Source organism: Prionailurus bengalensis, chromosome D3 (assembly GCF_016509475.1).
Source record: "Prionailurus bengalensis isolate Pbe53 chromosome D3, Fcat_Pben_1.1_paternal_pri, whole genome shotgun sequence".
Taxonomy (NCBI): Eukaryota; Metazoa; Chordata; class Mammalia; order Carnivora; family Felidae; genus Prionailurus; species Prionailurus bengalensis.
The window spans coordinates 16340936-16355355 of record NC_057356.1 but is presented as its reverse complement, the minus strand read 5'-3'; the positions used below and the strand labels follow the sequence as shown (position 1 = coordinate 16355355).

General features: G+C 49.8%; 1 protein-coding gene across 2 annotated transcripts in view; it reads left to right on the top strand.

The window, feature by feature from the left end:
- Positions 1-14420, top strand: part of GCN1 (GCN1 activator of EIF2AK4) — a 59034-nt gene that overhangs the window by 17498 nt on the left and 27116 nt on the right. Inside the window, exons 13-29 of one of the 2 annotated variants that reach the window (XM_043557752.1) lie at positions 242-340; positions 560-733; positions 2269-2421; positions 3555-3647; positions 4721-4796; positions 4945-5104; positions 6143-6332; positions 6431-6555; positions 7357-7535; positions 7834-7927; positions 9049-9162; positions 9255-9453; positions 10313-10468; positions 10954-11135; positions 12555-12635; positions 13000-13143; positions 14167-14294. In XM_043557752.1, the coding sequence (XP_043413687.1) occupies positions 242-340; positions 560-733; positions 2269-2421; positions 3555-3647; positions 4721-4796; positions 4945-5104; positions 6143-6332; positions 6431-6555; positions 7357-7535; positions 7834-7927; positions 9049-9162; positions 9255-9453; positions 10313-10468; positions 10954-11135; positions 12555-12635; positions 13000-13143; positions 14167-14294 (2347 nt within the window). The remainder of the gene's footprint in view (positions 1-241; positions 341-559; positions 734-2268; positions 2422-3554; positions 3648-4720; positions 4797-4944; positions 5105-6142; positions 6333-6430; positions 6556-7356; positions 7536-7833; positions 7928-9048; positions 9163-9254; positions 9454-10312; positions 10469-10953; positions 11136-12554; positions 12636-12999; positions 13144-14166; positions 14295-14420) is intronic. The other variant, XM_043557753.1, reaches the window with a different exon arrangement.

The following is a 14420-nucleotide window of genomic DNA, read 5'->3' as shown; positions in this document are numbered from 1 at the left end:
ATCCTGGACATCCCAGCCTGGCTGCCAGGACTCTGCTGCCTGCCTGTGTGGCAGGTGGGACTTGTTTGGGTCTAGCGAGAGGGAGGCCTGGCTTCCCTAAAAGGCAGGTCATCTGGAGGGGGGATTGAGGGAAAGGCACTAATGGCCAGAGGAGAGGCATGGCCGCTAGGGAAGTGGGCAGCGGCAGGAAGACTCCTGTGTTTGTGGTTTTGTGCTGAGCAGGAAATCCCCTGCCTTACAGGGATCGGGAGTGTCAGTCATCACGTGGTGTCTGGGCCTTCTAGTCAAGTCCTGAATGGGACTGTGGCTGAGCTGTTCATTCCGTTCCTGCAGCAAGAAGGTAACTGTGCCGCATGGTAAGGATGCAGTCTGGATCCCCTCTTGACTACGGTTTTCACAGCCAGAGCTGCCTGCCATGAACCCCTTCTGAAGGCAGACCTCCCCTGAAGCATCATGGCTTCCTCCCCCTTGTACCCTTGCTTGCTTTTGGGTGCTGGTGGCAGCGATTGGACATGGGCCTGAGATGCTGAACTGACTGGATTTCTGCTTCTTGCCCTAGTTCATGAAGGCACCTTGGTGCACGCTGTCTCTGTCCTGGCTCTCTGGTGTAACCGGTTCACCACGGAAGTGCCCAAGAAGCTCACCGAATGGTTCAAGAAAGCCTTCAGCCTTAAAACCTCCACCTCTGCAGTGCGGCATGCCTACCTGCAGTGCATGCTGGCCTGCTTCCGAGGTGAGATGCCTCCCCTGCAGGGGTGCCCGAGTCTTCTGGGCATTGTCACCGTCCCCAGCTTTCCCATTCAGTCCAGCTTACTTTGCACCACTTCTTTGAGCCTCTGGGAGCCTCGGGCTTAATCATCCACAAAGCCTGGATCAGTGCCCAGTCTTCACAGCAGACTTTGACTTCTCTCCCATATCACACCTTCAAGTTACAAAGCTTCATTCAGAGAGGACCCAGGACTATAACCTGTCACTATATTATCTGAAATCTTGGGCAAGGGATTGTGAGTTGGCTGATTGAAAAAGTCCAACTTCATGGATACTTTACGTTGGACTTACTGGAAAGCAAGCACTGCCCTTTCTTCAGGGCTGACAAACCTGTCATTTGGGCATGGGCATCTACCTCTTTCCCAGGCAAAGCTGGGGGAAACTTTCCAATCTGCATAGGATCTATGATCTCCTTGATTTCCAAGGTAGAAATCTCTAGTGTTAATTTCTACCTCTCGTATAGGCTATCCTTCTTTTAAATTTTTTTCTTTTTAATTTTTATATAGAGAGGACATGAGCTGGGGAGAGGGGCAGAGGGAGAGAGAGAGAGAATTTTAAGCAGGCTTCCCACTCAGTGCAGAGCCTGACACAGGGCTCACTCCCATGACCCTGGGATCATGATCTGATTCAAAATCGGGAGTGGGATGCTCAACCTACTAAGTCACCTAGGCACCCCTAGGCTAGTATTTCTTTTTTTAAAAAGCTTACGCTTGTGATGAGCTGTGTTTAAAGAAATGTCTAGGAGATTCCACAGAAGGGTGTCCCTTATCTACAGGGCCTGTACTCTCTATGTCAGTTTACAGTTTTGCTGTATTGACCAATCTTGATTTAGATTGAGTTCTAGATAGCAGAGACTTGGTTTAAACTAGTCTCTTCAGCTTGAGCTATTTCTACTTGCCACTTTTAAAGTACACATAATATAAAAGAAACCATTAAAATAAACATTTTTTTAGATTCAAATTCATGACCTCATCCAAATGAAATATGTGTTTTATTGTAAAATGTTCTTATATAACACTTTAATAGTTAAGAAAACATCGGTTTAGCTGTACTTTTTAACAGAATTCTACTTAAAAAAACATTTTTTTTTAAATTTTAACCAAGTGGGTTTAGTTAATAGGTCAATAGGTTGGTTCTGGTTTTGGAATTTGGGTCGTGAGCTTGTCTGGTGTAGGGGAAGAGCCCCAGAAAGAAATTGCTAGGTTTGCGATAGGGCCTGGCTCTCCTCCGACCAGCTATGTGCCTTTGGGCAACTTACTTAACCTGTCTCCGTCTCTTTCCTTACCCATCAAACGGATAACTGAACTATTGGATTTGCAATGATCCTTCTAGCTCTAACATTGTGGTTGTTGGGTTTGCTTCTCGTTCCCCTACTTCACAGCATTTGACAGGGTAACTGAAGGGCTTTAGCATTTCAGACCTCAGTGGATAATTCCTTTCTTGAGTAATCTTGTCACCCCTGACAAGGAGTTTTGTAAATTGCTGGTCCTCTCTCCACAGGTGACACACTATTGCAGGCCCTGGACTTACTGCCTTTGCTCATCCAGACAGTGGAGAAGGCAGCCTCCCAGAGCACTCAGGTTCCCACAGTCACTGAAGGGGTTGCTGCAGCCTTGCTGCTCTCGAAGCTTTCGGTGGCTGACTCGCAGGCTGGTAAGGGTCTAAGCTTGTCCAGGATGGTAGCAGATGACGCCTCATTCATAGTCCTTGGGAGGAGTGTCTTGATGTTTAGGATTTCACAGGATCAGCTTGGTCACCACCACACTGGGGCAGCCACAGGGATGCCTCAGGGTCACACTAGGGATGTGTGCAGGGATGAATCTTAGGGTCACACTAGGAGATGGGAATACAGCCAGTGACTCTTGTCACTGTCCTCCTTTGCACTTTTGCTCAAGTGCTCTGGGACAGGATTTGTATATAATGTCCAGACTGACCTGGGTTTGGTATAGTGGGACTTTTTTAGAGTGTACCTTGAAAAGCTTCCCCCTAGCCAGTCTTCTTCTACTGAAGATACTGAATATGCCTTGGAAAAGATTCCAAATTGGCACAACCAAAGAGCTTTCTCTTTCTTTTTGTGGCTTCCTGGTATTCCATGCTTGCTTTAGTGCATGTCCTACTCTGGCTGCAGACATATGTGAACTTATTCCTGTGGTTAGAAATGGAGTTCAGCTCTTCTATACCATTGGGTGCCGTCTGTGTAAATTCCAGAACCCTGCGCTGCCTTGGCAGGAAGGCAGAGATGAACATGACCGCGATTCCACAAATTTTAAGCTGCTTTACTCTAGTGAGAGGAGATGCAAAAGTATGTCCGTTGTTTGAGGTAAAATGTGGCAGTAAAGCAGTTTTGAAGAAGGGATTCCTTTTGGTTTAGGTGCTGGCTGTCAGGAAAGGCTTCACAAAGGAGCCTTTGGACTAGGGTCCTGAAGGAAGGATTTCACCAGCTGGAAGGGTGTGAGTTCAGATCAGCCTCAGCCAGGGAGAGCACGATGTGTGAACAAGTGTTTCAGCCTGGCAGCTGGAGTAGGTGGGACTTCAGGTGGGAGATGTTTGCCTGGGCCTCTGTAGGCAGCAGATGGTTTTCATGTAGGCATTGACACCAGAAGGACTGGTTAGTTCTCAGAATGGGGAGGGGGTGGGCAGTGAGGCTAGGGGTGACCCATCCATGCTGGGGGAGCATTGCTGCCTGCTGCAAAGCAGGGTCTGTCCACGTAGCTGGCCCCAGCAGCTTCAGGATGGAGGGGACCAACCCTGGCAGATGTCATGGAGTGACCTTTTGTTTCTTGCAGAGGCCAAACTGAGTGGTTTCTGGCAGCTGATTGTAGATGAGAAGAAACAGATTTTCACTTCTGAGAAATTCCTGCTCATGGCTTCAGAGGATGGTGAGTGACTTAGTTGGACTTTCTTGAACTTGAGGTTGGGCCCGAGTCTCCCTGGCGGGTCTTCAGAGAGGACCCTTCCCTGACTGCCTGTTGCCTCGACCAGTCAGCTAAGCAAAAACTGGACCAGAGTGCTGTGGTCAGCAGCTGGGCTGTCAGCCACCGTGGGAATGAATGCACCCCTGTGGGGCTTGGAAGGCTGGGGAATGGGGGAGTTGGTAGATTTGTGGAGACAGAGTGCTAATGGTTGTGAGGCTGCAATATTAGGTTTAATTATAGCTGATTGGGTAATTGGTGCTGTCTCGAAGGTTTTCTTGTGTTATTACAAGGCAGCTGAGAAACTATGGTGGAGTGTGGCTGGCTGCACTCCCCCACCAGGAGACACAAAACTACTGGTTTCTCTCCCGGCAGAGAAGGAACAGTTGATCTTTAAATGTAGGTTTAAAATTCTAGGTTGCCTTAGGGGTGTCTGCCGCTAATCAGTGATTTGAACAGTCTTTTGATTCACAAATCACAACATTCAGTTATAAACGAGCTGAAACTGTTAGTCACTTCCTGATTTAAAAAAAAATTAGTTCTTGTATAGGAAATACACTCACATAATTCAAAAATAAAAGATCCAAGAGGGCCTACGTTGAAAATCATACCCCTGCTTTGATCTCTGGCCATCCAATGTCCCTGGCCATGGAGAACCAGTTATATTAGCTTCTGTGTATCCTTGATATTTTATACTTTATACCAGCAAATGTCTTCTTGTGTTAGTTCTTCACTTTTTTTACACAAATGGTAGCTTGCCTGTCATACACATTGTGCTATGTAGACTTGGCAATCATTCTACATCAGTATGTGAGTGTCCTCACCCTCTTTTTTAGAACTGCATAGTAATTTTTAATTAGAATGAAGCGTTATATTTTTAATCAGTCCAAAATACTTGTGTACATTGTCGGCAAAAAAGGAACTTCAGATCCAGCGATAATCACATTTATGTTTTGGTGTTCATTTTCCAGGCCTTTTCAGTTTCTTCTGGATGCGTTCTGTATTTTAAAAACACTTCTGCTGTTTGTCTCCCCTCCTAGCCCTGTGTACTGTGCTGCATCTGACAGAGAGACTTTTCCTTGATCACCCGCATAGACTCACAGGCAACAAAGTTCAGTACGTGAGGCCTGTTTACCTTCCCCTTGGGCCACATGGGGCAGACCGCGGCAGGAGCCTGAGAAACAGCGTGTGTGCAGGGTGGGAGGGCTGGCTGCGGAGAGCCCACATCCACCTTCCCCAGGGTGCTATGTCCTTGTGCTTGCAGGCAGTACCATCGGGCTCTGGTGGCCGTGCTCCTGAGTCGTACCTGGCGTGTGCGCAGGCAGGCCCAGCACACTGTCCGGAAGCTGCTGTCCTCTCTCGGGGGCTTTAAGCTGGCATTTGGACTCCTGGAGGAGCTGAAGGCTGTCCTCAGTTCTCACAAGGTGAGGGCAGCTGGGGTCCAGAACCTGGGGCTCACTGACCCACTTAGCCCACCCCAGTTATGCCATGGGAGTTCGCTGGTCTCTTCCTGGGCTGTTCTCACTGAGACACTTGTGTGATGCCAGAATCTTCTGCCCTACCCTTGAAGCTCTGATAACATCTTATTTCATATAATTTCTTTGTCTTTTCAGAGATGCTTTTCTTGTCAGAATTGTGACCTGTAGTTGAATCTTTTTATCACTGAGTAATGGAATAACACTTTCTTTTTAAAGCATTTTATAATTTTTAGAGCATTTGCAACCCATTCTCTCTTTTGCTTTTTTCACACTGCTGTTACAAGGCAGGTAGGCTATGGGGTGCTTGGGTGGCTCGGTCAGTTAACATCCAACTCTTGATCTCGGCTCAGGTCATGATCCCAGGGCTGTGGGATCAGGCCCCACTTTGGGCTCTGCACTGAACATGGAGCCTACTTAAGATTCTCTCTCCCTTTGTCCCCTTCCCCTGCTCATGCACTCTCCCCCTCTCTCTCCCTTACTCTCAAAACAAAACAAAACAAAACAAAACAAAACAAAAAAAACCAGGCTAAATATCTTTATTTTATATGAATTGTCCAGGGTCCAGCTGAAATGACTTGCCCAGCGTCCCCCACCAGTGGGTGACAGAAGTGAGAGTAGACCCCAAAGACCAGGTCCCTTGTTAGTGCTCTTTGTACTCCGTGTCCCTCCCTCCCTAATCCCGCTTGAGGGATGTGGGCCAGTGACAGACTTGTGGTCTCTCTGGCTGGGTCTCCTGGACCAATTTCTGTGGCCACCTTTCTCCCCATGGGCTTTTTAGGTGCAGAGTCATTTGTGCTTCCTCCTTCCAGGCACATCTCACAGCCTGCAAGTCCCATGCAGGGAGCTGGGCATGTCTATCTCCAGCAGGAACCCCAGAGAACACCATGTGTGAAAGGCAGCCGTGCCCCTGGCATCTTTGTCTCTTGTGTGCCAGGCCTGCACAGGATGCTGAGTAGTGGGGGCTGATGAGTTGTTTCCTTGCAGGTGCTACCTTTAGAGGCTCTGGTGACTGATGCTGGGGAGGTGACTGAGGCAGGCAAGGCCTATGTACCTCCGAGGGTCCTGCAGGAGGCTCTTTGTGTCATCTCTGGGGTGCCAGGACTGGAGGGTGACATTACCAACACTGAACAGCTGGCCCAGGAGATGCTGATCATCTCGCATCACCCATCCTTAGGTCTGTGCCTGGGACGAGTGTGGGAGGGGCAGGGACTCCACTGGGCAGGATGAGGGTAGGCTGGGCAGAAGGCCTCAAATTGCTCCCCTTCTCTTCAGTGGCAGTGCAGTCTGGACTCTGGCCAGCGCTCCTCGCCAGGATGAAGATTGACCTCGAAGCCTTCATCACCAGGCACTTGGATCAGATCATCCCTAGGATCACCATGCAGAGTCCCCTGAACCAGGTGATTGGCATATGGACTAGTTCTGGCCTCACGTCAGAGTGTCAGAGGGAGGATTCAACGAAAGAGGTGCAGGTGTGGTGAAACGTGGCCTTGGACCCTTGGGTTGCAAGTGACAGAAAATGCAAACATGGTTTAAGCACAAGAGGGAGCTTCCTGCCTCTTCTCACTGCTGAGTCACAGGATATGACTGGCTCTGCACGATGCTGGCTACGGGGACTCAGATGTTATCTTCAGGACACTGTAGGTGGTGTCTCTCTTACTCTCTGCCATCTCTCTGTCTCTTCCATCTGTGTCTCGTCTCTGCTCTCCATGATGGGGGCTTCATTCTCCAACAGTCTCTTCCTCCCTGGTAGCAGGGCAGCTGACACACTTCCAGGCTTATAGCTTGTCCCTATCAGCCCAAGTGAGAAAAGCTTGTGTTTTCCAATCATTTAAACTGGCATGGGGTCTCACTGCCCTTGTTGACCTGATTTGGGGCCTGTGTTTGTTTCTGAGCCTGTCCTTTTGGGCTGTGTCATATGCCCACCTCTGGAAAAGGTGGGGGCAGCTTCATTTGCACCACAGAGATTGAGAGTAGAGGAGTGTGTCACCCAGTCAGGGTGCTGGTACCAGACCAAGCGGGAAATGCTTCCTGGGAAGGCAGGCACACACTCCTACTGTTTATGCCGGGGAGGGGCCAATGCTCAGAAAGAGCAGGCAGTGGCAAGAAGAAGAAGAGCTGGTAGCCAGGGTGTTTAGGCATGGCAGGACCCCTGTCCAGTGCCGGTCTTGGTGCATCCTGACCCTGTCTGTGTTTGACAGTCTTCCATGAATGCCATGGGCTCCCTCTCCGTCCTGTCCCCGGACCGGGTCCTTCCACAGCTCATCAGCACCATCACTGCCTCCGTGCAGAACCCTGCATTGCGCCAGGTGACACGGGAGGAGTTTGCCATTATGCAGACTCCTGCCGGCGAGCTGTATGACAAGTCTATCATCCAGAGGTGAGTCCCCACTCATGGGCTCAGTTGCCCCAAGCCTTAGTTTTCTTACCTATAAGAGAGAGAGGCCTCCGTTACAGAGTTGTTGCAAGGAATCAATTAAACCACTTTTCCATTCGTTGGACAAGTACTGCTCTGTTCCAGGCACATGCTTAGGCTTGGGATACAAGAGCATTTCAAGTCTCTGGTACTTTCCTGGTGCATACAACTTCAAAGCTAGCTGGGGTTTCACTACTGGTGGGAGGCTGGAGGACCTGGTGGCTGTTTTGAAGCTGGCTGGTCACCTGCTTTGATGTTTCAGTGCCCAGCAGGACAGCATAAAGAAGGCCAACATGAAGCGAGAGAACAAAGCTTATTCCTTTAAGGAGCAGATCATTGAGCTGGAGCTCAAGGAGGTGAGTACATGGAAGCATTACACGTGAGGTGGCTGCTGAGCTTTGTGGCCTCAGGCTGGTGACTTTCCCTGCTTTGTGTATACCGTTCCTTGGGGTCATCCTGAGGCCCATGGCACACTCTTCTGACCCCTCCACCAGTCCGGGGTCCCCCTACCACCCTTTTTACTTAACCCTTTCTTTAGCTTTTTCCACCCCTCAACTCAAGGAAGACAAATTTCTCTCTCTGCTGAGGGCCAATTCCTACCTTTCTCCCACCAAATGGTGTGACTTGATTCCGTGCCTGTTACCCCACCGCCTAGAGGCTGGGACCTGTCTTTCCTCCTGAGAGAATGCATAGGGCCTGGCCCTATGTAGCTTTTGGGGAATTGTGTATTCGGCTTGTTAACCGAGCCGATTCTGACAGCAGAGCAGGTCCCTTTACCACACTGGGCCCTTTACCACACCTTGTCTCCCTTGTCCCCCTCTCAGGCAACCACCCTGCCCACCCAGTCCAGAGTAGACCCCACCCCTCTTCCCACTTACTGTGCAGCATATTTCATTTCTTCATTTATAACCTTCATCCCGCTGTCAAGTCACCCTGTTCATGTTCATTGCTTGTCTTCGCCCACTAGATTGTGAGCTCCGTGAGGGCAGAGACTTGGCCTTCTTCCCCGCAGTATCCCCAGCATCTAGAGCAGTGCCTGGCGCAATGGAGGTGCTCAATAAATGCTTGTTGAATGAATGAGTGATTTCTTGGCCTTTTTTAGGCTCCAACTTATACTAGGGGAGAGCATCTGTGGGAGGGAGGCTAAGGTTTAGAATCTGAAGCTGCATGGGTAGGATACCCTTCCCAGCTCACTGAGGGACTTTTCATTTTTCTAACATATTAAAGGCTCTTCTTGCCTTTGTCAATAGAGAATGCAATAAGAAATTACTTCTCTACTGCTGTCTCCATCCTCTGGAAACCAGGTGGCTGTGGACTTTGTGGGAGGTGGGGGAGGCCACGTGGCAGGTTTGGGGGCCCAAGTCACAGACTTTGGGCTGGCATGGTGCTGATTGTGGGACAGATCTCACTCCCTACTCTGTGGTAGGGAGGGAGGTCTGTTCCCTGGAGACGGAATTGGTTTGCTCGTTGCCTTTAGGAGATAAAGAAGAAGAAAGGTATAAAAGAGGAGGTGCAGCTGACCAGTAAGCAGAAGGAGATGCTTCAGGCCCAGCTGGACAAGGAGGCGCAGGTCCGGAGGCGGCTGCAGGAGGTGAGTGGCTGCTGCTACCACAGGCTAGACCCGCCCCTTGCTGTCCGGAGCAGGCCCTGCTGACCTGCCTCCTCGGCCAACTCTGCTTGCAGCTGGACGGTGAGCTGGAGGCAGCGCTGGGCCTGCTGGACACCATCCTCGCCAAGAATCCATCTGGCCTGACCCAGTATATCCCTGTTTTGGTCGATTCTTTCCTGCCCTTGCTGAAATCTCCCCTGGCTGCTCCCAGGATCAAGAACCCTTTCCTGTCCTTGGCTGCCTGCGTCATGCCCCCTAGGCTCAAGGCTTTGGGTTAGTTCTTGTTTGCTAGCTGTGGGTGGGGCCCACGGCAGCTCGGGAGGGGGTGGGGGATGCCCCTGAGCGCCTGTGGGGAGGCACACGGTGGTCTAGGCCAGCGACTTCTGTTTCCATAGGGAAGCAGCCTTGGAACCTCAAGCTGTATATCCTTGGGATCGACATGGAGCTCCCTCCTCTGTGCTCCCTCCTGTTTTATGTCTGTTGGTCCCTTCACTCTGAGTACAGACTTCTAAACACTAATCAGTGTGGTCTTTCTGTAACAATTTTAAAACTAATCAGTCAGAAATTCAGTGGCAATGGGGTTGGTTTGATGCCACGTGGCTGGTCAGTGCAGCCCAGAGCTGCTGAGCAGCCACGTGTCCATGATGAGAGGTCTCTGTGACCCTTAGCTTTTTGTTAGCTATGGAGATACAAAGACCAGGTAGTGGCTGGGTGTTATGGTGGCCTCACTCTCAAGGGTTAATGGCCTTAAGCAGACTTTCTAGCTTAAAGGGTATATTCCTATGGGTGTGAGGCTAGAATCTGGGAACGGTTCTGAGTGGAAAAGTTAGTTGGTGCTTATGGAGCCTGCCAAAACTGTTAATGGCTGGCTGGGCTTATTACACGGAAGGTGGGAGCTCCAAATGGGTAGAGCTTTACCCTTTCTGAACAACTCTGGGCTCACACTTTTAACTTCTTAGTGTTGGAAGGACAGCTCCTGCTGGCCTACATGCCTCTGAGAAATTAGGTTTGGCACAGCAGAACTAGGATTAAGGGATAACGTGCCTCTACCTGGGGGCCCTGGTTTGTGCCCAGGCTGGATTCTGTGTCTTTGTATCGGTCATCCCCTTTGGGTCCCTTCTGTTGGACATAGGCACTTTGGTGAGCCATGTGACTTTACGCCTGCTGAAGCCAGAGTGTGCCCTGGATAAGTCATGGTGCCAGGAAGAGCTGTCGGTGGCCGTGAAGAGGGCGGTGACCCTGCTGCATAGCCACACCATCAGCAGCAGGGTGGGCAAGGGTGAGCCAGGTGAGGAACAGTGCAGGTAAGGGCAGCGGGCACGAGGTGGTATATGCCAGTGCAGCAAGTTCGTGAGCCTCAATGTTCCCCAGGGCTTCCTGCAGCTGTGGCCTTGGGCGAGTCACTTTCCTTCTTGGCCTTCGTTTCCTCCTCTGAAAAATGGGGGGTTGGACCAGATGGAGAATTTCTGAGTCCTGGTATTCTGTGAGCTACTGTGACCCCTCCCCGCCTTGGGAGCCTGCTTCTTGTCACTGGAATCTACCTGTGTGCTTTACCTTTCTTATCCTGGAACTGGGCAGTGTTTGGGGTAGGAGCATGATGGGCTGCAGAACCAGGCTACCAGCTTTCATCCCTGTCATCATATCCTGTGCTTCTGGGCATCAGAAGGAGCCTCCAGCCTCCTTCAGCCCTCCGCCTGCTCACCTGGAGAATGGAAACTGAGGCGGCAGCTTGGCAGATGCCTGCAAGAGTGTGTCTGTTGCTTACTCTCACAGATGCTGCGCCCCTGTCTGCGCCAGCCTTCTCCTTGGTCTTCCCGTTTCTAAAGATGGTGCTGACTGAGATGCCCCACCACAGCGAGGAGGAGGAAGAGCGCATGGCCCAGATTCTTCAGATCCTCACCGTCCATGCCCAACTGAGGGCCTCACCTAACAATCCCCCAGGGCGCGTGGATGAGGTTGGCAGGGGAGCTCATCTCTATCCTTGGCTTGAGGCGGGTCAGGGAGGCAGGGGCTCTCCACACTTGGTTGGCCTATCACGGGTTCTGGTGGGGTAGTAGAGTGTGTGCATATATCTAGCGCAGCAGCCATTGGTGAGGAGAACCCAAATGTTCTCTTTAGTGCAGCACTGACAGCCTCAAAGAAGCTTACGGGTCTCTTGAGAGTTTCTGACTTGGAGAAGTTGGAAGGATTTTTTATTAATTTATTGTGTGGTTTTTGTGTGTGTTTTTTTTTTTTTTTTGTAATGTTTATTTACTTTGAGAACGTGTGAGCAGGCAAGCGGCAGAGGTAGAGGAAGAGAGAAAGAATCCCATGCAGGCTCCATGCCGTCAGCCGAGAGCCCGATGCAGGGCTCAAACCCACAAACCGCAAGATCATGACCCAAGCCGAAATCAAGAGTCAGATGCTTAATCGACAGAGCCACCTAGGCACCCCTGTTTTGTTAGTTTTTTTTCTAACTCAGAAGATAATTTTGATCACGCTGCCTTTGACTTCCTTGTGATTTTGAGATTAGACCTCATTCACTGAAGGGTTTCCTTTTTAACATATGTTCTGAAAATGTGCCAAAGTAACGTATGTATGTGTTTAAAAATTCCAAGAATGTAAAAAAAAATCCAAGAACATAGAAGCCAAAAAAAAAAAAATATATATATATGTGTATATATATATATATATATACACATACATATATATACATACTGCCCCACACAGGCAAAAATTGATTGTCCTGCTTTCATATGACCATATGCTCCATTCTTCTTTAATGCCAGCGGCTTTACAGGCTGTGTAGGGTTCTGTGCTGCAGGTGCGCCAATGTTTCAATGAACTCTTCCTGTTGATATTTTCCCTATCTTGAGCAGCACTGCACTATGCCGCCTTGTATACGTATGACCCTTGTGCAGCCGCATAAGCATTTCCATAGGACACATTCTTGGGCATGGAGTTGCCAGGTTATGTGGTGTGCTCTGAGCTAGACCCTCACCAAGAGTTCTGTCTCTGTACCTAACACAACCTCAGGTGGTAATTCACCTTGCCAACGGTGGGTAAAAGAATAGTATCCCATTTCATCCTGCATTTCTTTACTACTTGTAAAGTGAAATATCCCTGTGTTTGTGGGCCATCTGTACTTCGTGTACTGTGAATTTAAAGTATGTTTCAGAATGTAGTTGTTTTGAGTCCCTGAGGATGGTGGCCGACTGGGGTTGGCTCCCATGGAGTTAGTGGTAAAGCTGACAGTGTTTCTACAGTGGAGTCGGCCGTATGACCCAGAATGTTCCCCTGAGGGTGAGAGGATGCTGCCTGCCGTTTGTGTTCCTAGGTGTGGTTGCAGACCTTCCCCAGAGCCTCACCCTGACTTCCCTACATTTCTCTCCTAGAATGGCCCGGAGCTGCTGCCTCGTGTGGCCATGTTGCGCCTTCTGACTTGGGTGATCGGGACAGGCTCTCCCCGCCTGCAGGTGATCTGGTTTTCAGTTGGCTATTGCTACAACTCATTTTGTGACTCTGAGCTCAGTTCCCAGTGCTTGGGGTTGAATCCTGGTTCTCTTTCTTATCCCTCACTTTTGGACTCAAGCTAAAAGGCTATTTTAAAGTGCCAGCCTGAATATTCTCAACTAGTTATGGCCAGCCTGAATATTCTGCATGGGCTGTGCCGTTAGCTTGGCCTAGAGCAGGGGGCTTGGACCCACGAGGGCTTTGGGGTGGGTGTCCTCAGTTCATATCCCTCTGTGGGCCCCTCAGCCCATCACCCGGCCTCCTGCCTGATCCTATAGAAGTAAGTAATTTGCTGGACCGAGCCCAGCGCATCAATGTTTTCCTTAGGTTCTGGCTTCAAACACCCTGACTACCCTGTGTGCCAGCAGCAGTGGCGAGGATGGCTGTGCCTTTGCAGAGCAGGAGGAAGTGGATGTGCTGCTCTGTGCCTTACAGTCCCCTTGTGCCAGTGTGCGGGACACTGCGCTCCGGGTACGTGCCCACTCCCTTCTCGGGTTGCTGGGGTATTCCTTGTCTCTCAGTGCAAGTATTTGAATTGCATGAGGGACATTCTTTCAAATGATGGGAAATGCCTCACATCTGCACCAGGGTGTCCTGGAGGCAAAGAAAAGAGGTCATTGGGTGGGTCAGGGTCATTGTAGGAAGGGGAGCAACAAAGCAGCTGTCAGTGTGTCACTGGCCATTTTTTCTTTACCTTGGAAGACTTGACCAGATTTTTAAAATGGAGTGTGGATCTTGGTACTTTTATAGACAGATAAAACTCAGTGGATTAGTTTGTTTTTTCTTTTTCCCTTTTTTTTTTAAGTTTTTTATTTACTTTTGAGAGAGGGAGCGAGAGAGCGTGCACACGCACGTACACGCAGGGGAGGGGCAGAGAGACAGAGAATCCCAAGCAGGTTCTGCACTGCCAGCGTGAAGCCTGACATGGAGCTGGAACCCATGAACCAAACTGTGAGATCATGACCTGAGCCGAAATCAAGAGTTGGATGTCTAACTGACTTGAGCCACCCAGGTGCCCCTGTTTTTTCAACTCATCACCTTGTACTTGGGCTTTTCTTGGTGCTTTTGGAACACAGACTAAAGGTTCCCCTTGGAGTATGAGACAGGGCTTCCTGATGCCAGTCTGCTGCCTCTTGCTATTGATCTGTGACTGAGTTTTCACTGGTTCTTGGCAAGATGTGGAAGACAATAGCCATGTGGAAAATTTTTCTCAAAGAAAACAAAGGGAATGTCTTTTTTTCTGAGGTTTGTCTTGCACACTGAGAGTTTTAAAATTTTATGGTAAAAAAGATTCTATCCCCACATGCCCGTCATTTCACAAAGGGAAAGCTGTTTGAGGAACTTAGAGTTAATTTTAATTGATTTAACTTTGAAGACCCATGTGTGGCTGGTGGCTACGTCTTGGGTAGTACAGTCTTAGAGGGAGGTAAAGAGGCAGCTCAGAGGCTCTGGTCAAAGGTTGGGCCTCACCTGTCCCATCCCACCCCCTCTCAGGGACTGATGGAACTCCACATGGTATTGCCAGCGCCTGATACTGACGAGAAGAATGGCCTGAACCTTCTGCGGAGGCTCTGGGTGGTCAAGTTTGACAAGGAGGAAGAGATCCAGAAGCTGGCTGAGAGGTGAGAGCCACTGGAAGATTGTTTTGGTTTTTTTTTTCCTGCTCTGTCCTCTCTTCCCTTATGAAATAACTGGACCCAGAGAGCTCAGCCAACAGCAAGAGAAGGGCTGGGTGGTCGTGTTTGGCA